General features: G+C 34.7%; 2 protein-coding genes across 3 annotated transcripts; one reads left to right on the top strand and one right to left on the bottom strand.

Annotated features, from left to right (window-relative positions):
- The first annotated feature begins 11,858 nt into the window (after positions 1-11,858).
- PAB5 (poly(A)-binding protein 5) lies at positions 11,859-16,372 on the top strand. Its single transcript, XM_012219063.4, has 7 exons — positions 11,859-12,310; positions 13,191-13,969; positions 14,091-14,168; positions 14,316-14,405; positions 14,904-15,203; positions 15,473-15,679; positions 15,904-16,372. Exons 1-7 carry the CDS (start codon positions 12,064-12,066, stop codon positions 16,123-16,125), a joined length of 1,923 nt encoding a protein of 640 aa, XP_012074453.1. The 5' UTR covers positions 11,859-12,063; the 3' UTR covers positions 16,126-16,372.
- Positions 16,373-16,463: 91 nt separating this feature from the next.
- LOC105635922 (uncharacterized) lies at positions 16,464-17,825 on the bottom strand. Of its 2 annotated transcripts, none has more exons than XM_020680024.3 (4): positions 17,687-17,825; positions 17,232-17,532; positions 16,931-17,095; positions 16,464-16,850 (listed from the first exon to the last, which is right to left on the bottom strand). In XM_020680024.3, the coding sequence occupies exons 1-4, from the start codon at positions 17,738-17,740 to the stop codon at positions 16,570-16,572; spliced, it is 801 nt and encodes a 266-aa protein (XP_020535683.1). In that variant the 5' UTR covers positions 17,741-17,825; the 3' UTR covers positions 16,464-16,569. The 2 variants fall into 2 exon arrangements, with proteins under 2 accessions (XP_020535683.1, XP_012074452.1); XM_012219062.4 differs by having other exon boundaries at positions 16,931-17,098; positions 17,687-17,824.
- Between the last annotated feature and the right edge of the window lie 6,868 nt (positions 17,826-24,693).

The raw sequence follows: 24,693 nt of genomic DNA, 5'->3' as shown, positions 1-24,693 counted from the left end.
ATTTTATGCAAAATCAAAATCAAATATATAGATAATGAACATTAACCTTCAATTGCACAATACTATGCTCAATTCCCTCAGGCATTTCCTTTACCTTTATAACTTTCGAAGGTTCACCCTTCTTTGTATGGAAACAATGAAATTAACAATCAAAATCAATCAATTAAATGCGATTACTACACTACACAATCACTAAATTCATATTCTAAAGTTAATTTTCGAAAATCATTACTTGAATCAAGTAGCTAATTCTTGTGATAATAACTCAATTCCACCAACCAAGTACTAAATTCTTCGTTTAATCCCTTTTACTCTTTATTGTTTAATTGATGTATTTTTCTTAGGAATAGAAGAAGAAATAAAGGAGAAGGAGAGGAAGCTTTTGGTTTTAGAAGAAGCGTAAGTGGGGGCGTGTTTTAGAGGAAGAGGCATTCAGCCTTTTTAATATTTAGGGTTTATTTTTTTTATCTATGAGCTATATTAAAAGAATATAGGGAAAATAGTAGAAAAAATATTAATAATTAGGAAAATAGTCAATAATTAAGCCAAAATTAAGGAAAATAGGTAAAATCAATAAATGTAATTTTATGCTTAATTTCAATTTATATTGATGGAAATTGAGCTTAATTTATCAAATGCAAAGGCTAGGATTCAATTTCACTATAAATTACTAAATTCACCCAAAAATCATCATTTAAGTACTATTAACTAAAATCCAATAGCCAATGCATGAATCACACACAAAAAAAAAAACTCATGAATTATGAGAAATAACTTATCCGGATTGGAAATCATACTAAAATCCTATTTTGGTACTGAAATACCCCGAAATTTTATTTTCAAAACTTTGGAATTTTTATTAAATCAAAAATCTGAATTTTTGATAGTATGGGTTGTTAAGACCGAGCAAGTTTAACTTGAGCCCAAATTTGAATTGGGCCCAAGCCCAATAAACAGACTGTCCGGAAATTTTGATGAAATAAAATGGAATGCTACTATATAAACTAATTATCCTGAATTAACTTAGTGTTATTATTATTGTTGGTATTATTAGAAAGTAAATTGAAGAAATGTTTTATGACCCAACTAAAATAATTAAATAAATCGAACCGAACCCGGAAATCAATTTGAATTGTCGAAAACCCCACGAATAATCCGAAAACCGAGTGAAAAACTCGAAAACCAAACAACATGAGACCAAACCATTAAATCAGACCAAACCGGTTCAAATCGAACTGGAATGGTCTAGAAGCCACTTTCTTTCCTTTTCTCTTTTCTTTTCCTTTCCCTCCTTCCTTTCTTTCCTTCTTCTTCTTCCTCGCGCGCGACATCCTCTCCTCTCTTGCTCACTACGATCTCCGTCCACCGGCCATGGAAGTCGACACTAAGCACTCCATCTTGCTCCTCTCGTCGAGATGAACTCTTCTATGGTCTTAGTTCGCGTGATGAGGCTTGGAATTGAGAGAGATCGCGATTGGAAGGCTGTCCACCGCGCGATGAAGTTTTCCAGCGAAATCTCATCAATTCCGTCGACTCCAAGTGCTGGGGTTGGTCTCAAACGACTCCTCTCCTACATATGAACCTTTTTCCCCCATTAATTTGTGATGTTGCTTGAGTTTTGATAAACCACCATGGACGGCGGCTTGAAGGTGGCTGTGGAGCTAGATCCGGCCAAACGAGGCACTGGCTCAACAAAGTGATCGCAGATTTGGATTCCTCACGAAAATTGGAGGCGGGTGGTGGTGACCTTGCAATTTTCTGGGCGGTTTCACTTTTCCGGCCACCGTGCAGGGCGGTCGGCGGGGCAGTCCGGTGACCGGCCGGCGACACTCCGGTGAGGCCCCAAGAGACAGAATGCTCTTCTCTTCGCGCTAATCGTGGAATCGTCGCCCGATTCTCAATTGGTACGTTCTAAGACCAGTTTCTTTATCTTCGGCGTAAATTATAAACTTAGTAAATATTAGTTAATTAAATTGAATTTGGATGAATAATCAAACAAATATAATTTTGTTAAGAAGCAATCGGTATAATATTGATGTAAGCTAATTTAGGAACTTGGATAAATATTGTTAGGAGAAGTTATAAATTAAGGCTTAGACAAGTGAATAGTTTTAGAGCAATTAGCAGTATCATTGAATCATGCTTGGAGGTTAATATAATTTATTAATTAGTTAATTTGGAACTATTAAGTGTATATATATATGTGAGTTTGATTAGAAATTCGGTTCTAGTAATGGTATGAAGAAAGAAAGACATGTATAAATTATAGATGATTTATGAGATTGATTAGTTAATGTGTAATATATAATTTTGGTATCGAAAAACTCCGAATTTAGTTGATGATTATTGAATACATAAGCTATAGTTTTATATGATTGTTAAGGGTCTATATTAAATTGTTTAACTAGTAATGTGTGGAGGTTAAGCAAATAGCTATTTTTCACTTATTTGCTTATTTATTTATTTACTTAATGTTATATAATAAGTTGAAGCTTGACATTAACGATTAAATATTGATGTGATTATTTTGGACGAAGGAAGGGAAATTAATTTGTTTGATTGCCCGATGGATGGGCTGTGTGTGTAATGGTTGATGGATGTAATATTGCTGATATTTAAGCAGGTAGATAATCTCATTTTTAGGGGAGATGCTGCCGAAATTTCGATAGAATTTAGATTAGTTTTAATTAACAATATAATTAATAAGTTTATTTAAATAAATTCTATAATTTGATACATAATAAATATAAAGTACTCTAATTATTTGTTTATTTTCATTATTATTCATTTAAGTATTCCAATATTTATTTATTTATTTTCATTGTTATTGTTTATCATTATTATTATTTATTTTATTATTATTGTTTATTGTTAACACTATTTACTTATTTATTTGCATTTGATGTTGGATGTCTAATTGATTAATATGTTTGCATTCGATTGCAATGTTTGATTAGTTGTGTTGTGATATTGCTGTGCTTTGCTTGTGTGGAATTGGGATGAAGTGGGTCACCATGGGTTTGTGAGACTGTTTCTGTTATACGGATCCTGATTCTGATTTCTGTTATATTCTGATTCTGTTATATGGATCCTGATTCTGTTTATGTTAGCCGGGTAAATGGGAGATCGGCGCCCCCGTGTGCACCTGATAATTTTGTTTATTCTGAAACCACAGGATGGCCGCTTATTGTTGCGCACCTGAAAATCTAGATTTGATTACAGCCCGCAGGGTGGCCTCCTGTTGTGAGCGCTTGATGATCTAGATTGGATGGAGACCACCGGGTTGCCTCCTGTTGGTATGGAAAAGAAAAGAGAGAATGGAAAAACAATGAGAGGGCTGGTCAAGTGAGGATTAGACCGGTCGGCCAGTATGGGGGATCGGCTCCCTGGTGCACACGTGAGAGGATGAGCCATGTGGGAGGACGGCTCATCGGGGGTTCGGTGACTCCACTGACTAATTTCCACGTGATGTGATTATTTGAAGGTGATATTGTTTGTGAGTGCTGGTGACATGTCATTTGTGTGACTGACTGCGTGAGCATATAACTAGTCGGATGACTAGATTGATATGTTTACACATTTGTGTGACTGCGTGTGTTGTGCAATAATTATTACTCCTTAGAAAACTCACGTCTTGTTTGATTTTTCAGGAAGTAAGTTTTTCTTTAATCCGATTTAGGCTATGTTTCTTCGGCGTAGGGCAATAGAGAAATTTTCCTAGTTCCATAATTATTTCACTATGTAATTATGTGTATAAAAAGCTATGTATGCCAAAGAGTTAGTGACTCCGCAGTTGTAGGATTTACATATATTTAGTCGTGAATTAACATAGACAAAATAATTCTGTAAGCCATATTAGAATGTGATGTATTGTAAACTGGGCCCGAACTATAGAATGTTGTAGAAGATAAACTTGGGCCGAGAACTAATAAAATGTTGAGGTTTATTTTTCATAATCATATGGGCTGAATGTTGAAATTTATACCGAGATAATAGATTCTAGTGTTTCAGGCTTACTACGGGCCTCGGGGGCCTTAAGCTTATCTGGGCCCTAGTGCCGGTCGGACCCACGGAAACGGGTCGTGACAGGTACCAAAAAGATACTATTATAGGGCGTTACAATAATAGCCAGGGCATTACAATTCAAAAATTCATAATGTAAAGCTACTATTCATAATTCAGAAATTCTAAGGCGTTACAATAATAGCCATTACAAAGAATAAAACTTTCAATAGTAAAAACAGACATCCAGTTGAGACATGATGTGGTTAAGCAATTGCTAAAAGATAGAGTTATATCGATCGATTACGTAAAGTTAGAAGTTAATTTGGTCGATCCTCTGACTAAATCATTAAAGAGAAACTTAATGTACAAAACATCAAGCGCAATGAGACTTAAGCCAATTTAGAAATTAATAGTGATGGTAACCCTACCTTTGTGATTGGAGATCCTATGAATAAGGTAAGTTCAGAGGGCTATGTGGTTGCTTAATAGTAAGTTCAGGAGGCTATATGGTTCCCTAAGGTGAGTTCACGGGGTTATGTGGTTGCCAAAAGCAAGTTTATGGAGCTTTGTGGTTGCCTGAGCCAAGTTTGAGGGGTTATGAGATTGCCCAAGCCAAGTTTTCTTCATTTTGTAGGGTTAGGTGATATCCGAACCTATATTCCATGTTCTTCGAAGGCTTAGACAATAACCTAAGCCATGTTTTGGATTTTAGGTGGTTGTTTGACTTTATTCCTTCATGTTTTAGTTCTTGAGGCAATAGCTTAGGCTTGTCTACTTGGCTTTTTTCCTCTTTTGTTGGGCTTTTCCCCTCTTGGGCCTTTATTTTGTGATTTTTCTCTTTATAATTTCTGAATGATGGGTCATGTGAGGAAGTCTCAGCACACTACCTTTTTTTAGGTCCGTTTAATGCATCTTTATGCTAAATTAATGTCAATTGAGAAGAATTTTTTAATTCAGAGCTTGGTGACTTTATCTGCATAGGAAAGATGAATTCTTATGAATTTAACTTGGTAAGTCCATAAATCAATCCAAATTATTAATTAATTAAGGGAATTTAGACTTATAAATATATAAGAAATCCCTCACCACCCGTCTCGCTGAGTCTATTACGTGATGTGATCTTATGTTTTCTCACATACTCAGGATAAGACTAGGCCTGCTGCCAGCTAGTCCAAACCACATTAGGTGTGCACTTTTGCTTCTTTCATGTTGTTTGCATCTTGTATAGGAAGTCAAAGTACCAATTTGCCATTTATCTCCCAAGCTCTCTTAAACCTAGCTCAATAGCATCTGGCTCTCATGTAAATTCGTTCTGTAAGAAATACATAGCAAAATAATTTTATTAGTTTTTTTCACAATCGTGTTGAAAGCTTTCAATTTTAAGTTAGTATATTTATCAAAAACTCATCCCAATATAGTTGTTTTGTGAATGATGGTATGGAACCCAGCACCAGCCTTCTTTCGCCAAATGGAGAATATTCTTATAGCGGCTTTAGATGCATCAAATGATGGATGCAAGTTGTCAAACAATAGAAAAAGAAATACAATTAGCTTTAATTAGCATCATACATTTATCTTTGAAAGTTGAAGTTAAAAAATAAATTTTTTGTATTTATGTAGCATCCATTAACTATCTTCAAGGTCGAAAAAGTACCTAGCTAATATATTATAAAGGATCACAAAAATAAGACGTAAAGTTAATAATAAGACGTAAAAGTTAATAATAATACGTAAAAATAAGTCGTAAAAGTTACTAATATTATTGTAAGCATATTTAGCAATTTGTAACATAATTTGCATGTAAGATATACGAAGCAAAACATTAAACTAAATGTTTACTGGGTGGAGAAGCTGGTGCAAAGGGTGCTGGATGCATCTGAACTAGGAGACTTTGTAGAAAGAGTGATAGAAGGATTGGAGGCAAGAGGAGTTGTGTGGGTGCACCACTGCCTCGTCCTCTGCCTCGTCTGCCACATACTCTACCTCCAGTTTTACAACCATGCCTAGAACTATCGACCCTCTTCCTGTATCCATATGAAGAATACTAAGAGGATCTTCAAGTTTACATTTGACGCAAATATTAGAAAAGGCATAATTAATTAAAAATACCAAGACCTATATTATGTAAGTAAGGATCATTAAAAGGATTGATTTTAATTAACTCTATCATATATTAACTATATTAAGGTTCCTCAACCCCTTCTACTTCATCTTCTGAAGTACATAGGACAACAGGCTCCACTTCATCATCTTTAACATACTAATATCAATGTACGTCTCATTTTCATCATCTAGTCTTTCTATTAAATCTTCAACTATTTCCACCGATAATACATCAACCTCATCGACTTGAAATGCTCAAAGTTCAAGGTTATGGTAGATAGCTAAGATTGAAATTCTTATACAATTGATCTAGCCTTGATCTTGCACACTATCATCTAATCCAATCGATCTCACTTCATTAATGGATATTTAACATAGTACATATGTGTGACTTGCATTGCCAAAATGAATGGTTTATACTTTGTGTATCTTCTTCTATTATTAACTTTGATAAGATTATATTTTGGATGAATTAATTATTTCATCAGTAGATTAATTTAAAATACCAAACCCTTTTTGGCGGTGCTAAAACTGACATGATGATAACGTAATCCATAATTGAAATGTCAAGGCGTTACAAGTTCTGAATGCCACTAGAATTATTCTGAAATTCATACTATAGATTAAGTTATGCAAAAAAGAGTGGATAAAGGTCACTGTGACTTTGATGATTTGCTATGTTTTAAGGATAGGTTCATATATGATTTGAACTGTTTTCTGTTAGCTTAATTAACGTATGGCTAATTTGCAACTACATGGTGCAAAATTCAGGTGTTCATAGATTTATCATATCCTGACTGTCAAAAAGGTTTGACAGGAGTAATAGTAGTGAACCAGGTATTGCTTACTCAAATCAAATATTGGATTTGCGTCTAAGCAAATATGGAGATTTGCACCAGTGCAAAATTTAATTGGAGATATACACCTTTACAAATGGATAAGGAAATTGGCACCTTTGCAAATTGGATAGTGAGATTTGCATCTTTGAAAATTGGATTGAAAATTTGCACCTTCGCAAATTAAATTTGAAAACTGTACTTTCACAAATTAAATAGGGAGACTATGCAAATTAGATCGAGAGTTTTGTAAGCAAATTGGATAAGAGAATTGCACCTTTGCAAATTGGATACGGAATTTGCACCTTTATAAATTGATAGGGATATTTGCACCTACACTAATTGGAAATGAGATTTGCATCTTCGTAGCTCGAAGTTTGAATTTGCAACTTCACAAAATGGAGCTTTAGGAACAATTTTAAAATGATTGATGAACCTTTCAAGAACACTATAGAAAAGAGTTCTAACTTAGGTTTGATTTTAAAGAAAATCCATTTTAGAAGGAATTCTATTGTTCCTCTTTAGGAACAATTTTAAAAATTCTTTTTGAGAGATTCAAATTTTTTTTAGTAGGAAAATTTTAATCAAAACTTATAATTCAGTTTTTCTAAATAATAATAGTTCAACTCTAAATTATAAAGGCATCGAGCTTAGTATATTTCTATCTTTATATTATGCTTAAACAACTAAAAAAGTTTAAACTTTGAAGTTTTCTCCATATTAACTAATTTTATAATTTTATCAATCGTATCATTAAATTTGTTTTTTGTAGCAATTATAGCCTTCGTCTAAGAACTATTAGAAGCTTGCTAACATGGTCGTTAATAGGCCCACAACTTGATGAATCAACACTAATAGAGATGCATGTCACCAATATGAGAAATTCATTAAATTATAAAAATGATGTCGTTTCAAAGTTAATGTAATAACATTGTTTCTTTCTCTCCAATTCAACCAAGCCCTAATATTTTCTCAATAATAATTTTGAATCGAAGACACTTGAATTGTATTCTCCCAACAATAATTAGACTAATAATATAACACCAAACAGGCAATGAGATCAAAGTCATTACCAATTAAAGAAATTCATGTCTAGGGAAAGATTGATGACTGTCAAGTCGATTCTCTACTATCAATATAAAACCAATGATCAAAGCCCTATGTGAAACCAAGACAAAAAAGGAATTTCATCAGTTTTTCACGTCCTTAATTATGAAGAGGCAGAAAAGTTCGAAGGAGAGCAAATTTGCACCTACTACTCTCAAACTCTCTCCCTTTTACAAATCTTACTTCTTTCACCTACTACTCCCTCTTTGTAAACTCATAGTAGATTTGCAATCAAAATGCAAAATCCATCAAAATAACTTTTAATTTGGAGGAGAGAGAACAATAATGATCAAAAATAGAAATTTATTATACAAAAAATGAAAACAATAAGAACCTGTAAGCTAAGCAAAATGTTAAAATTGATGGTTGAGGAGAGATTGAGAAGAGATAAGCAAAGGTTGAGGCAGAGAAGCCGATACATGTAAAAATATTATAGAAAATACTTTAAAATTAATAAATTTTATTACAAATCATATATGTGAAAGAAAATAAATTTAAAATAATAAAATTTATTAGGATATAAAATAAGGATAATGTTAATTTTGGTGCATGTACTTGTCATTGTTTTTTTCTATTTTGGTGCATGAACAGAAAATTGTGACAATTTAGTGTCCAAACATATATATATATATATTTTTTAATTTAGTGTCATCTACTAACATGGACATCCAGAATATCTAATGGATAATTGGGACCCATAAATGCCTATGTGTTTGCTTACATGGATTGACATTTTTTCATGTAGGCTAACAACATGGCAAATTATGAAATATGACCCATTTACCCCAATTTATTACCCCCAAACACCTTTTTCTCCAAAACTCTAACCTAAGTCAAACGCAATAAATAAAATAGATCAGAACCAACAATCCCAACCTTAATGAACAAACTTTTGATCATTTTCAAGCTATAACACAGATTTAAGCATGCCTTCTACAAATGTGAACCTAGAAAATTATTATGCTAATCAAATTCTTCAACTTAGACTTTGACACATAATTACAAATAACAACCAAAATAAACAAATCCCAGAAAAGTTTCAAACTTTTTGAAAAAAACCAACACTATAATCAAATTTACTCTATTCATTACTAACATAAACTATAACGTTTATAAACACATACTAGTATAAAATCAAAAACCCATATACCTACGTCTACTAGCAACCCCAGAAGCCCACTAGTGTCAAACCCATCACAACACACTAGGACAAGCTCCTTAAATCTCAAAAATGACTCTGCAAGCGGCACAAGATGATCATCCATCAAGGTCATGCGCTTCAGGTGAACCTTCTCAAGCCAAGTGTATGCCATTGCCTAGGAGAACAGCGGAGGAGCGGAGGAGAGAGAAAAAAGGAAGGCTTTGCTTTGAATTGTGATTAGGTTAGATTTTGTCACGCTGTCAATCTACGTGGAAAAGTGTTAGTCCACGTAAGTGACACATAGGCATGTGTGCATCCCAATTAGTCCCATTAGATTTTTCGGTTGTCCATGTCAACAAGAGACACAAAATTGAAAAAAAAAATGTAATTTTGGATATTCAATTGTCACAATTTTTCGTTCAGGCACCAAAATAGAAAAATATGACAAGTACAAGCACCAAAATTAATATTATCCCAATAAAATATTATAATAGCTAAATTTCATTATAATAATAATTTTAGCAAACAATTGAAAATAAAATATTATATTATAATATTTTAAATGTTAAATACAATGAATACTAATGAAATCTTAAACAATGATAATTATTTTTATAAGAATAATGTTAATTAGAGTAATCATCAATAAATTTTACTCATGATAAATTAAACAAATATTTTTAACTTCTGAACCTTATAAAAAAGTTGAGAATATTAAATAATATTATTTTTAAATAAAAATAAAATATTGAATTTGAGAAATAAAATTCTATAAGATAGAAAAAAGAAATTTATTGAATAAATTATAATTATATTTGTTAGCAGCGTAAATATTGAATAAGAAGTGATGTAATAAATGAGAGAAATGTAATTATTATAAAATATTGAAATAAATAATTTGTTTAAGAATTAATTCGTATAGCTAAGATAACGCACCTTAATAATATACTTTTAGATTAAGTTAACGCACCTTAATAATAAACCGTCCCGATTCTTGATTTTACCTGTTAAATCAGCTAGGCCAGTCTTGGATTTAAAATTAGTAGCCAAACTAATTTATTACCGGTTAAAATTAATTTATTAGCAGCCGAACCAAACCAAAATTACTCGATCCGATTTGGATTTTTGTTTATATCCACGATTTGCTCACTCCTACGGGCGACTACCGGTGAGCTTTCACCGGTGGTCACCCCTTTCTCTTATTTATTTATTTTTTTTCACAAACAATCATCATATTTATATACAGATTTGAGTTATTGCAGTCCATATATTAGGATTTATCGTTTCCCATATTTTGGGATTTTGTTCTCATATCTAGTTTTGAGTTATTGTTACCATCATTACGGTGATTTTGTCTAGCGTTTTTTGTTATTTGGATAATTATGTAGAAAAAAGTGTAGATTTATCTCTAATAGAAAGAAGAAATTTGAAGGTAGTCAGATAGGACTTGTAGAAAGACTATGGAATCGAACAGTGGTCATGAATAGCCACCAAGTGGAGTGAGGGATCGCCTATGGCATAAATATTATGTTCTGTCAATTCGATCAGATATTTTAAATCAAGATTATGTTTTTTTTTTTTTTTATAAGTAGTTTATTATTAGATTTTCTATACAAAAATATAGAAACATATTGATCCGTATCACAAATCTGTACCCAATTTCCTCTTAATCGAATTTTTAATTTGATTTATTTTAAAAAAATATTGATTAGATTGATTTTTTTTTTTTTTGAGTAGAACTTAGGTTGATCTTAAAGAATATTTAGTTGTCAGGATCTCATATGAAAAATGATTTAGAAACATAATATTCCGATTTTTGATAAACGAAAAAAAAGGTCAAATCCCTGAATGTGTGAGCTCCAATTATAGAAATAAGATCTTCTCAAAAAGAAAAAAAAAATAGAAATAAGATATTTTAAAAACTACAATAATATTATTATATTTCCATAAAAAATCTTTTATTTATACTCAAACATAGTAATTCAGTATTTTTAAAATTATTTGTTTGAAAAAGAAAATATAATCAATTATAATAATCGAATGTGCTCCTAAAATGAAAATGAAAAGTTTAGAATATGAGATTATCAAGTTTTACAAAGAATTAAAAAATTTTTTGATGATACAATTCCAACATTATGTCATTGAATATTTAGAATTTTAGATCCTTTTATCTTTTAGAAATTTTAACCTACCATGTTTTTCTATCTTTTGGGCAAAAACGACAAAAGGTTAGGAACTCATTTGTACAATTTTTTTTTTATCAAAGAAAATATAATATAATTAAACATTAAAAAAAGGAAAATTGTATCCACAGTACGCTTCTTTATTAAAATAATAATAAATAAATAAATAAACAAACAGTATGCTTAAACAATGAGGATAGAATGAAACCAAATGTTCGTAGAATGCCAAAAGCAAATCTGAAAGCCAGAGAACTGAACCCAAACAACAAAACGACAAAAGAAAAAAAACAAAAACTCGAGGCGAAGGAAATGAAACGAAGGGGACACATGATAAACAATGTATAGAATGCCACGTCATCAAAAACACGCGTGCGGTTCACTTTCCTCAAACGCCACGACGGCACAGCACAGAGAAATCGAACCGAAACCTGTCCCTTTCTTTCTATCACCTATATAAACCCCTACCTCCCTCTGTTTCCCTTCTCTCCTCCCTCCTCTTTCTCATAGAGAAAGAAAGGAAAAAATCAAAAAACAAAAAAAAATAAAAATAAAAATAAAAGTCCATTCCTTATCTAGATTGGAATTCATCAATATTTCTTGATATATTCTATCCTAAATTCTTGTTCATTATTCTATTTTTTTTAATTTTTTTTGATTTTTTCTGAGTGTTTCTTTGTGAGGAGAAGGTATGGCAGCGGCGATTGCGGCGGCAGCAGCACTGCCTGCGACACCTACTGCGGCGGTAGTCCCGTTAACGGGGCCGTTTTCGAATTTGTCACTATATGTTGGGGATCTGGAGCAGAACGTCAGTGATAGCCAATTGTATGATCTGTTTAGTCAGGTTGCGCAGGTTGTTTCTGTTAGGGTTTGCAGGGATCAGGCCAAGCGATCTTCGCTTGGTTATGGTTATGTCAATTTTAGCAATCCTCAAGACGGTAATCCATTTTTAATGCATGTCGGTTTTGTGAGTGCATAATTTTGTGATTGTTAATTTGAGTTACGTGTTAATTGCCCCTCATTTATCAATAATTTGAGTGTATTAGTCGTAATTATGACAAAAAAGACTATTCTTTTTGGTTTAAAATATTGATCCAAGAGAAGTTTGCAGTATTGATTATGTAATTGAGTGTTTTACTTGTGATGAGTGTGTCAGTGTGTTGTCGATATTGATCTTTGAACCTTTTGATTTTTCTGTTTTAAGGTTGTGATATATCTACCGATTATTGCTGGGAGTTTTGTAGCCTGAATACTGAATATAATCTATTTTTATTTTTGCTAGGAAGTTGGTAATGAGAAAAGGATAAAAGGTGTAACTTTATTAATACACTTTTAAAAAAAAAAAATTATTTCGTTGTCATTGAAAATCTAATCAGGTCCTTATTATGATACTCTGACCTCTGTGTGTTTGTGTTGGGCTTTTGGGGGCCGGGGGAGGGCGGCTGTCTTTGTAACTAGTATAAAAGGACCAAGCATTAAGTTCTTCTGAATGCATAATTGACTCTAATATTTTTTGGATGATATAAAGGTTAGTTATTCTAGTGCTAAGACGTTTAAAGGACTTGCTGATAACAAGAAAACTTCATTATGAAATTTTTTGAATTTGAATATCACTGCAAATCTTTCTTTCTTTCTTTCTTTCTTTCTTTCTTTGTGTTTTTGAGGTGTATGATTCATGTACTGTTTATCCATAATTTCTATAGTCTTAACGATTTTTACAAATTCCCATCTCAAAATGGAATCACCAATTTCCATCTCATGTACTGTTTATCCATAATTTCTGTAGTACTAGCTCACATTGTGATTTGTAAACTGCAGCTGCCAAAGCTATGGAGGCTCTGAATTTCACGCCTTTAAATGGGAAACCTATCAGGATTATGTTTTCACATAGAGATCCTAGTATTAGAAAAAGTGGATATGCCAATGTTTTCATCAAGAACCTGGACACTACCATCGATAACAAGGCATTGCATGATACTTTTGCTGCCTTTGGGACAGTCCTTTCCTGCAAGGTAGCTGTTGATAGCAATGGGCAATCTAGAGGGTATGGTTTTGTACAGTTTGAAAATGAGGAAGCTGCACAAAGTGCCATTAAACGGTTGAATGGCATGTTGATAAATGATAAGCAAGTTTATGTTGGACTTTTTGTTCGGCGCCAAGAAAGGAATCTGGCTAACGGGTCACCCAAGTTTACCAATGTTTATGTCAAAAACTTGTCTGAGAGTACTACTGACGAGGACCTTAAGAAAGTTTTTAGTGTGTATGGTACCATCACCAGTGCAGTAGTTATGAGGGATCAGAATGGCAAGTCTAGGTGTTTTGGTTTTGTTAACTTTCAAAACCCAGATTCTGCTGCTGCCGCTGCTGAGAAGCTGAATGGGACCACCTTCAATGATGACAAAACTTGGTATGTTGGGAGGGCCCAAAGGAAATTAGAAAGGGAGGCAGAGTTGAGAGCCAAGTTTGAGCAGGAAAGAATTAGTAGATATGAAAAACTTAAAGGTGCAAATTTGTATCTGAAAAATCTTGATGAAACCGTGGATGATGAAAAGTTGAGGGTATTATTTTCTGAGTTTGGGTCTATAACTTCATGCAAGGTGTGTTTTACATTTAAGTATAATTATGATGTGATGACTATTACCATTATGTTCTACGATACTATTATGGTTTGAATGGTATGTGTTGTTTTGGGTTCTCATATCCAAATAATTATTTCAGGTCATGCTTGATAATCAAGGTTTGAGCAAGGGCTCTGGTTTTGTTGCCTTTTCTACACCTGAGGAAGCTTCAAGAGCTGTAAGTTCCTGAATTCTTATCTGCTCCCCTGACTCCCCTCCCCCTTCTCTCTCTATCTCTCTCTCCCCTCCCCCCCTCCCTCTATCTTTCAGCTTTTTTATATTCCTTTTATTGTGTAATAATTTGATATTGCTAATTGGTGTTTAGTTGAATGAAATGAATGGAAAGATGATTGGAAGGAAACCTCTTTATGTTGCTGTGGCTCAACGCAAGGAAGAAAGGAAGGCTCGACTTCAGGTGGTACTTTGGAATGTATATTTTGATAGCGTATACAGTCACACTCTGCCCCTATCCCCCCTCCCTCCCTCTGAGTTTGGAATGAGAGTAAAACCAAATTTGAGTTTGGTTTAAGTAAAACCAAACTTGAGTTTTGGTTCATTGCTTTCATACTTTTTGAGAATGTTGCAATCAAGCATATCCTTTGCTGGCAGCAACTTGCCTATTCTTTTATTTATTCATTTTATATGACGTGTTCTTGATTATCAAGCACAAGAAGTCAAGAACATGTAAAACTGGACCTCTGAGCAGCTTTTATATTAACCGGTTGCTTTAAGCTAATACCAAACTCGAGTTTGGTTCATTGCTATTATACTTTTTATTCTAACAATTAAGATTTTAAAGCTATGTGATAATTTTCATTTCTTATGTTAGACTCTTGCATTCTGGGTATTTCGTCCCTTTTCATTCTACATCTGAAATCTGATAGGTTACCTTCATAATCATGTTTTTTTGCAGGCACAATTTGCTCAGATTCGAGCTCCAGGTGGACTTTCCCCTTTAACTTCAGGGATTCCTGGGTATCACCCAGGGGCACCAAGGCTTGCACCACAGCAGCTTTACTTTGGCCAAGGGACTCCTGGTATGATTACCCCTCAGCATGCAGGCTATGGCTTCCAGCAACAACTCTTGCCAGGTGTGCGCCCTGGTGTTGCTCCAAATTTTATTATGCCATATCACATTCAAAGACAAGGTCAAACTGGGCAGAGGATGGGAATGCGGCGTGGTGGGAACCCACAGCAGATGCAGCAGCAGCAGGTGCATTATTCTTAAAATATTCAACATATTTCCTCTTAGCCTATCACATATGAATATTTTCTATGTTTCTCTGTGGTTTGTTAATCATGTGGACACATAGAAATTCATCTCTTATGATGCTGAATGGTATATTCAATTTTTTTGTCGGTTGTTAGTTCTGACCTTGGCGCACACACACGCATATAAGGTTTCCGAGACTGATTGGATTACAGATTAGGTTTCTGCTTTATTCATCCGTGTCTGATATTTTCTTCATTTAACAAATTCAGCTTTTGCGTAATAATAATCAAGGCGTGAGATACATGGGCAATACAAGGAATGGCATAGACTCATCTGTTGTTCCACAAGGTTTAGTGGGTTCAATGATGCCGTTGCCGTTTGAGGCTTCAAGAACTCCTGTTGATACTCTGCAGCCAGTTACCATGTCATCTCTTGCTTCTGCTTTGGCCTCTGCTGCACCAGAGGCCCGAAATGAGGTATTTAGTAATATTGTCTGTACTTCATTGGGGTTCTCTTCAACACGTGTTCCTGAGTTTGTTGTGTGCCTCAATTTGTGAAGAAAATTGTGGACATAGCTGGCTGGGCCTTTGGGAATTTTTGACAATTTCCAAGTGCAGGCTTGGCTCAACAGGTCAGTCTTCATGCAGGTTATTGATGAATTCATGAATGTAATTGCTTTTGTTTGTTGTGCTCTATTCAGATGCTGGGTAGCCAGCTTTATCCGCTTGTGAACCGCCTTGAGCCAGATCATGTAGCAAAGGTGACTGGAATGTTGTTGGAGATGGATCAAACAGAGGTCCTACATCTCATCGAGTCTCCAGATGCTCTGAAAAACAAGGTGGCAGAAGCAATGCAAGTCCTCCGAGAAGCTAGTGCTTCTAGTGTTGGTGATCAGCTTGGTTCGCTGGGACTGAATGACTGAAGTGCATAATTCATGGTTATTTATTTTTTGGTCGTCTGTTAGCCCTGTTTTTTTATAGGGCTTCATGAGCAGTCATTATTTTGGGGCTATTCTGCTTAATTAGTTTTCTAGTATTTAGTATTGAACAGTGTCTTTTATATGTTAGGATTTTGGCTCTATTCTTCTTTTCCCTTTTTATTCTTTTAGATTTATTTGACAATGTCAAGCATTTACAAATTTTTAAGTTATTGACAATGTTGCTATGAAATTTTCTCCGTGGTTTGACTTAACTTATGCTTTGTGATTAGCTTTTACTTGAACTTATTCTAATCAAAGGATAGCTGATTGGTGCTTATAAATTTTCCAATCATATAATATGTTTCTTTGTCAAGATGATCGAGTACAAAATAGAGGACATTTTTTTACCTAGATATAGAAAAACACTCCCAACCTCCTAGGAAAGATTTAAATGAAATCTGGGTGTATATCATCTTCTACCTTCTGATTATCCAATATGGCCTCCCAAACAATATTGCTACAATGATCCATTTCATCTACAAAATTTGTTCCACTTCCCGCTTTGAATTCATCCTCATCATGGGCTATATAAGCATTCCATTTAGAAGCTTTTGTTGCCATTGTTAGTTGAGTTGGATTTTGTTGCTCCTTGAAGTTCCTTGTCATGTAACCATTTCTATTGGAGTAGCCGATGACCTTTGCAGGCTGATTTTCCTTTGCTTCTTTCTCTGCATTTCAGCAACATAAGAATCTTTATATTGACAAGTCCTCTTTAGAATATAGGATACAAGGTCAGCCAGTCAATTACCTTGAGAAACGATAGGCCGTTTGATATTCCTCTTTGAGAACGCGGGTCTGTATAAATCATCACTACCACCACCTCCAGTACCAGAACCAGAGCAATGCTTCCTCAATTTGGATTTCATAAACATTTCCTGTGGCAACTCTGTCACAATCTTTAACCTCAAACCATCTCCTGATCATAATTCGCCATAGACAAAGACTCGTTTAAACCAAACTCCACTTAATAACTAAAAATTTTCTAATAAAAAAAATCCTAAATCAGATAATACTCGATTGCTGAATCTATTAGAATAAATCTTAATTACCTTCTTCATCCTCTTCTTTTACATTATCCTTATTCCCATCTTCCTCAACATCAAGATACTCGCTCCAATCACAGCGTCTCTTCTTTTGTTGATGCTCCAATAGACTACCAGAATCAACGGGCGAAGCTATTTCGGTTAGGGATTGATGGTCTCCGCCGTCATTGCGGGACATATTGAAGGATTGGACGAATTTGCGGATGTCTTTAGCCTTGTAGCCCTGAGCAAAGATTTTCCGTACAGATTGCTTTTGGTTGCAGACCGCACATGTCCATTTGTTGCTGCTTTTCTTCTTCTGCTTCACCTGTATACACACACACACACACACACACACACGTGTATATATATATATATATACACACACACAAATATGCTAAATCATATTTCGAATAATCTAATTGAATTGAATCTAAGTAGATAATACAGAAAGAGAGAGAAAGAGAGAGAAGGAGAGATGCCTGCATGGTGGAGCACTGACAACACTGTACAGCGATGAAGACGATGGAGGCCATTTTTGCGTTTGTGATTTAGTTTTGCTTCTCTTCTGTGGCTGCTTCGGATTGCGATTTCGAATTTTTGGAGTTCAATTTTAAGAGTTTTGGCGCCAAAATTTTGGAATTTTGGGAAATGGATAGACCGGGCTCGGTATTCCCGGCCCTTCCACTGAAAAACCGGTTGGGGTAATCATTTTACCTCAAATGTGGTTGGGAGTGGGCCTCGTGATAAACCTATTTCTACAGAGATTAGGATCCGATTCGGCGAATTCGATTAATTTAACCAATTCAATTAGGTAAATAAATATTCAATTTTAAAAGTCAATGAATTAAATTTGGTTGGTTATGTTTTCATTTTTTTTTTAATTTTCTGGTATAGTTAATAATCAAATTTATTTTATCAAAATAATTTAGTTAAGTTCGCTTAAGTTTAAAAAAAAAAATTCAACTAATTTATTTCGGTTGAAAATATTATTTAAATTGATCGAATGGTGATGTATACACAAAGCAAAATCTATAAATATCCACCATAGTCCATGCTGGCCAAGTAAGACCCGAAGAAAATTTTTAAAATTTTTTTCAAACTCAAGCTAGAGAAAAAAAATTGACCGATCAGGCCCATCGAAACCCAGCCCAACAATGATTATGTTCAACCAATGAATAAAGATTATTATTTATCTATTTTGAATTTTTAAAATTAAAGTTTATGAAATTTATTTGCTCTTTATTCATTAGATATTAGTAAGCCGGAATACTAAGTAGACATAATGGGTTAGTAATTACTTTTTAACAGTAACATATTTCTTTGACTTGGAAACTCGAACATTCAAATTTTTATGTTGTCAACAAAAATTTAGAATAAATTAGCAAAGCATATCTAATTGGAAAGATAAGAGCACGAAGACGGAAGAAACCATATCGTAGGGCTTAGTAAATCAAATTAAATCAAATAAGAGAAAAGAAGAAATGGGATTCTCTCAGGTAACGCAACTAGATCCCAACTGGTACCTTGGATCTAGACTGCTTTGAAGCTAGGATAGGTCCTTGCCATCCATCGTCTAAGGATCCGCCTTGTCCACCTCTTAAAGGCCGACTAGGGCAGAATTTTGAATGAGGTGGCAAGCGAAGGATATTCGAACATTCTATCAATCAGCGGTTGTTTAGGCCGGTTCATGACTGGCTGATGCAGGTCCTTTCGAAGTGACCAATGGATCTTTTCATCAACAGAGCTTGATTGATCGGTTGATTGGCGAGCAGTTGATAGGAGGGCCTTGAGTCTTTCTCTTCGAAGTCTTTCAATCTCTTTTTCGAGGGGTCTATGTAAATTCGGCACTAGCTTCTAATGTATTCGGGGTGCTCTTCTAAAGTAAAGAGACGGTTTTCTTCGGTCTCATTCTTCGTGGCAGGTCAATCTATCGGGTCTCATTCTTCGTGGCCACTTTTCTTACTTACCCATTATGGTGGTGTGCGGAACAAGTCTACCCTGGGCAGCGATTTTTAAGGTAGGCAGTGCTCAGTGATGATGTTGTCATCGCCGATCAGGAAGTAAGCAAGGTGTATGAGTCTCCTTTAGCGACTATGGGGGTTAGAATATCTTATAAAAGAAAAAATCCCATCCCTCATGTCGTTGAGAACCGATTACCACCAGGGAAAGTAAAGTTCTTTCGTTATGATTCTTATGTATATCTGTATAAAGATAAAGAAGGAAGTTTCATTTCCCAGAGTAAAACAGAAGCAAGTAGAAAGTGGCAACGAATTCTTCCAGCTTTGATACGGGTTTCTGTGGATTGGAGATCTTACTTTCATTCCTCTCGGGCAACCCTCTCGAGAAAAGAAATTCCTCTCCTTTTAGTCTCATTCCTTCCTGGGTCTAGGAACTTTTTACATTTCTCAGCGAATTACAACATTTTCAATGAAAAATTATAAGATCTACAATGAACTAGAATATTTTGCATAAGCAACTTTTTCAATTTGATTGATCCTTTAAGAATGGAAATTTAATTAGTAACTTTTGCTGCTATCTGAGATGTATAGATGTCCAAATTTTGGCCCTAAAGGCTCAGTGATGATAAACCCTTTTTTATAAGTTTGGATTGAGATTCTCGATCGTCCCGGTCCTTGGACCAATGGTTCGTGGCTGAGAAAATACATGTCTTTAACCATTTTTACTTTTTTGAGTTACCAAGCATTTCGCGACAAAACTGGGCCCGAGAAGCATGTCGAGTCTACCCGTCGCACTTTCTAGTGCACTGCCTCTTTCTACGTGCCACCTGGTCTGATCTAGTAAAGAAAGACCCTGGCCCTATTTCAGGGCCCACCAGTGGCATTTTGCCACGTCAGCCCTAAAATAGGGCCACGCATCCTATTTGCCTATAAATAGGGATTAGGGAGTCTGTAAAAAGGGGATTTTTTTGGAAACTAAGGAAAACTCTTGCCATTTGAAAACTCTAATTAGAAATCAAAGAAAACTAGTGTTTCTCTTTGCTCTTACTAGTGATTCATTGATCTTCAGTCACTAAAATCCTTAAGGATCCACTAGAAATCCTAGAAACACTTCTATTAAATCTCAATATTGGATTATTGGATCAAGAACTCCAAACCCTTGGGTCTCTTTATCCATTATTGCATAAAACTTTGATGAAATTTCTAAAGGTAATACTTGAGAGCCTTTACTTCATTTCTTCATCTCTTTCCTTTTTTCTTTTGGGTGTTTAAACACCACATATGAGTCTGGTTGTGAGGAAAACTCGGGATCAAGCAAAGGGGATTCTCTATGCTTCTATGGCGCATGACCAATGGTAGTGGCGCAAGCCACTACGTGTGGCGTGCGCCACAAACCAGTGGCCCGTGCCACTTCAATCCAGAATATCCCTGTTAGACTCGATTCTTACTTAAAACCTTCCTAATCTGGGAAGGGTCTGGCGCCACTATGTGTGGCGCACGTCACTTTTCCTTATGGCACTAGGCCCTTCGATTCAGAGATTTATATCATCAATAATCAATAAAATGGTCCCAATTCGAATGTCCAGTGGCAAAACTCCAATTTAAATGGTCTGGGATGCATTTTTATCTACAAATGGATCAAATAAACACTAATAAATAAGGTTGAGAGTAGTGATTGATACATTTGTTCATCGTTCATGATGAACATCAAGACCATGAACTCTAATCTTGTTAAACCTTTATTATTGGCTTTTCAATTCATGTTCTTTATCTTTAAGCACTTTTATTATTCTATCTCTTTTTAATTTAATGTATTGTGATTATTATTGCACTAACCTTTTATTTATTGTGTTTATAATGTAAACATGCATCATTTAATCATTATTTGGATGAATGAGTGTTTTATGATCGGTGATGTATGATTTTGATTATGTGAATAATGTTTATATTGTGTTTGTATTGTACATATGTTTTTATTTTGTTTTGCTTTAATGTTATATTATGGCAAAATGTAAGAGATCTTAATGGGTCTCATTTATTGCTTGTTTGTAATAATTAATGGGATTTGGGAAATTTGGAGGGCAATGGGTGGAATGTATTTTAGGTTTGGTTTGTATTCTTTTCTCCTCCCCCTTCTTTAGATATTTAATTTTATGTTATATGTTTCATTAATTTGCATGATTGACATGTTTTCAAAAATTGCATCAAAAGTATTTACATCCCAATTTTTAGTTAATAGTATTATTGAGTAATTATGAATTAATGGACGGCGAAGAGGCCGATTTAAACAGGCGATATGGGTGCCTAACACCTTTCTATATCGTACCTAACTCTCGGACCCCATCTCTGGTTTAAAACCGAGTTAGTCAATTACAAGAATCAGCTAATTTGAGAATTTTTCCTAATAAGGGTAACAACTCCTAAAAATAAAACTCTTAGAAAAGTAAGAGAAACTTTTCCTGAGGATTAACGAATGGGTTAAATAATGAAAATCGATTTATTAAATAAAATCAATCAAGTCTGTTCGATTTGATTCTTTCTTCCCTTTTGGAAAAATCACGCGTCCTCAGCCTGGCGACTTTGTTGGGGATCGAACCCAGAATTCTGGGTTCGAGTAGAGAGTTGACTTCAAAAGTTGTCCACTTATTCACAAACTTTAATAATGCTATTAACTTTAAACTGAGTTTACTTTTTGCACTTATAAATGTTATTCATGCATTTATCTCTTCTTAATCTATTTTCTACCCTAAACCCTATAAGTGAAATTAGGGGTTGTGATCCTTTCATTCTATTCGACTGTTTGGATCCGCCACTAATATACACCACCCATAAGTCAAGTACCATTTGGTATATTAAAAGAATTAGCACAATCCGTTATCAACATTTGTTTAGACCCAAAGCAAATGGGAGAAAATAACCAATTCTCGCTTATGGAACCTAAGAGTTAATAAGCCCAATTAGAGCTCATGTAATTGACCCTAGTTCCTTCCTCTAGGATTACCATAATAAAATTATAATTGTTACGTCCATACAATAAATGTGAGAGGTGATGGTCCAAAACCCCATGATGGTTTATGGGCCTAACCACTATGTCCTAAGGTTTTAGAAGAGACCTTCAACCTTGAATCGTGTGTGAGAAATATAAGGGTGGAGATCATGCATTTCTATAGATGCTCAAATTTTGCCCCTAAAATGTTCAGTGATGATATACCATTTTTTTTACATAAATTTAGATCGGGATCGCCGATCGCCCCGATTTTAAGACCAATGGTGCGTGGCTGAGATTATACATGTGTTTAACCGTTTTTACTTTTTTTGGTTACCGGCGTTTCACGACGATATCGGGCCCGAGAAGCGTGTTGGGCCCACTTGAAACACTTTTCGGTGCACTGCATCATTTTATGTGCCACCGGTCCGATTTGATAAAAAAGGGCCTAGCCTCACTACGGGGCCTGCCAGTGGCGTTTTGCCACGTCACCCTAACTGGGGCCACCCACCCTCATTTGCCTATAAATAGGCGTAGGGTGGTGTGCTTTAGGGATGACTTTTAGTGATTTAAGGGGAAACTCTTGATTTTTTAAAACTCAATATAGAAATCAAAGGAAATTAGTATTTCACTTTATTCTAAGATTGAGATTCATTGATTTCTCATTCAAAACCCCTTGAAGATCAACTAAAAATCCTAAAAAACACATTTAGAGTCTCCAATCTCGGATTATTTGGTCAAGAACCAAGTGTTTGGGTTTCTTTATCCATTTTTGAACCAAACTTCAAAGAAATCACTAAAAGGTAGTTTATGAGAACCTTTAACTCATCTTTTTGTCTTTTTCTTTTTTTTTCGGTGTTTTAAGCACCTATTTTGGGTCTGATTGTGAAGGAAACCTAGGATCAATCACTAGAGAGTTTCTGTGCCTCTGTGGCACACGACCTGAGTTAGTGGTGCAAGCCACTACGTGTGGAGTGCGCCACAAGCATGTGGCTCGCGCCACTTCTACCCAGAACTCCTATTTCTGAGTCATCTCTTGCCTGAAGCCTTCCTGATCTGGGAAGGGCCTTGCGCCACTACGTGGGCGGCACGCCACACCGCTGTGGCGGACGCCACTTCCCTCTATGGTGCCAGGCCCTTCGATTCAGAGGTTCAGATTGTGAAATAATCAATAAATGGCTCGATTCGAAGATACAGTGGCCAAGCTCCAACCTTAAATTGTCTGGGATGTGTATTTGGCCACAAATGGATCAAATAAACAATAAAAATAAGATTGAGAGTAATGATTGGTGTATTTGTTCATCATTCATTATGAACATTAAGGTCATGAGCTTAAATCTTGTTTAATCATTTAAATTCTTGTTATTTAATTACTATCCTTTACTTTTCAAGCACTTTATTATTCTGCCCTTTAATTTCATGCCTTTTAACTTAATGTTTATATGTTTATAATTCACTAACCCTTTAATTCATTGATCTTGTATTAAGAACATGCATCGTATTTCCATCTTATGAATGAATGAATGATTGTTGGTTGGGAATGTATGATCTTTAATTTTGTGAATAATGTCTATTTTGTGCTTGTGTTAGTTATATGGATGTTTACTCTTGTTATGCTTTAATGATGTATTATTGCAAAATGTAAAGAGATCTTAATGGATCTCAATAAATGCCTATATGCAATATTATTTGGGTTGGGAAATTTGGAGGGTTAAAGGGTAGATTGTAATATTAGGTGATGGGATGTATTCTTTCTCCTCCCCCTTTCTTTGTGGATGTTTTATTTTATGCTTTTAAGCTTGAGATTATTTGCATGATTGTCATTTCTTCAAAGTTGCATTAAAAACATTTTTGCATCTCAATTTTAGTTAATCTCGTTATTATTAATTGTGGATTATTGGACAATGATGAGGCCGGTTTAACCGGGCGATAGGGGTGCCTAACACCTTCCCCTATCATACCTAACTCTTGGACCCCGTCTCTAGTTTAATACTAATTTGAGAAATTTCCCTAATAAGGATGGTGACTCCAAAATTAATAAAACTCTTACCAAAGTGAGAGAACCATTTTTTCGAGGATAAACGAATGGGATAAATAAAGGAAATCAATTTATTAAATAAAATCAACCAAGCCCATTCAATTCTTTCCAAATTCCATTTTGGAAAAAACCTGATATCCTTAGCTTGGCTACTCCATTGGGATCGAACCTAAAATCTCTGATTTTCGATTTTGGGTTCGAATAAGAGAGTTGACTCTAAAAGTTGTCCACTTATTCATAGTATTTAATAATGCTATTAACTCTAAATTGAGTTTACTTTTTGTATATAAAATGTCATTTATGCATTAATCTCTTCTTAATCTCCTTTTTACCCTAAATCCTAAAGGTGATATTGGGGGTTGTGATCCTTTTACTCTATTCGACTGTTTGGATCCGCCACGAATATACACCACCCATAAGTCAAGTACCATTTGGTATATGCAAAGAATTGGCACAATCCGTTATCACCTTTTGCTTAGACCCAAAGTAAATGGGAGGAAACAA

This window comes from Jatropha curcas, chromosome 9 (assembly GCF_041381405.1).
Source record: "Jatropha curcas cultivar XTBG-Jc1 chromosome 9, XTBG_Jcur_1.0, whole genome shotgun sequence".
NCBI classification, from domain to species: Eukaryota; Viridiplantae; Streptophyta; class Magnoliopsida; order Malpighiales; family Euphorbiaceae; genus Jatropha; species Jatropha curcas.
This window is presented reverse-complemented; position numbering and strand designations above follow the sequence as displayed.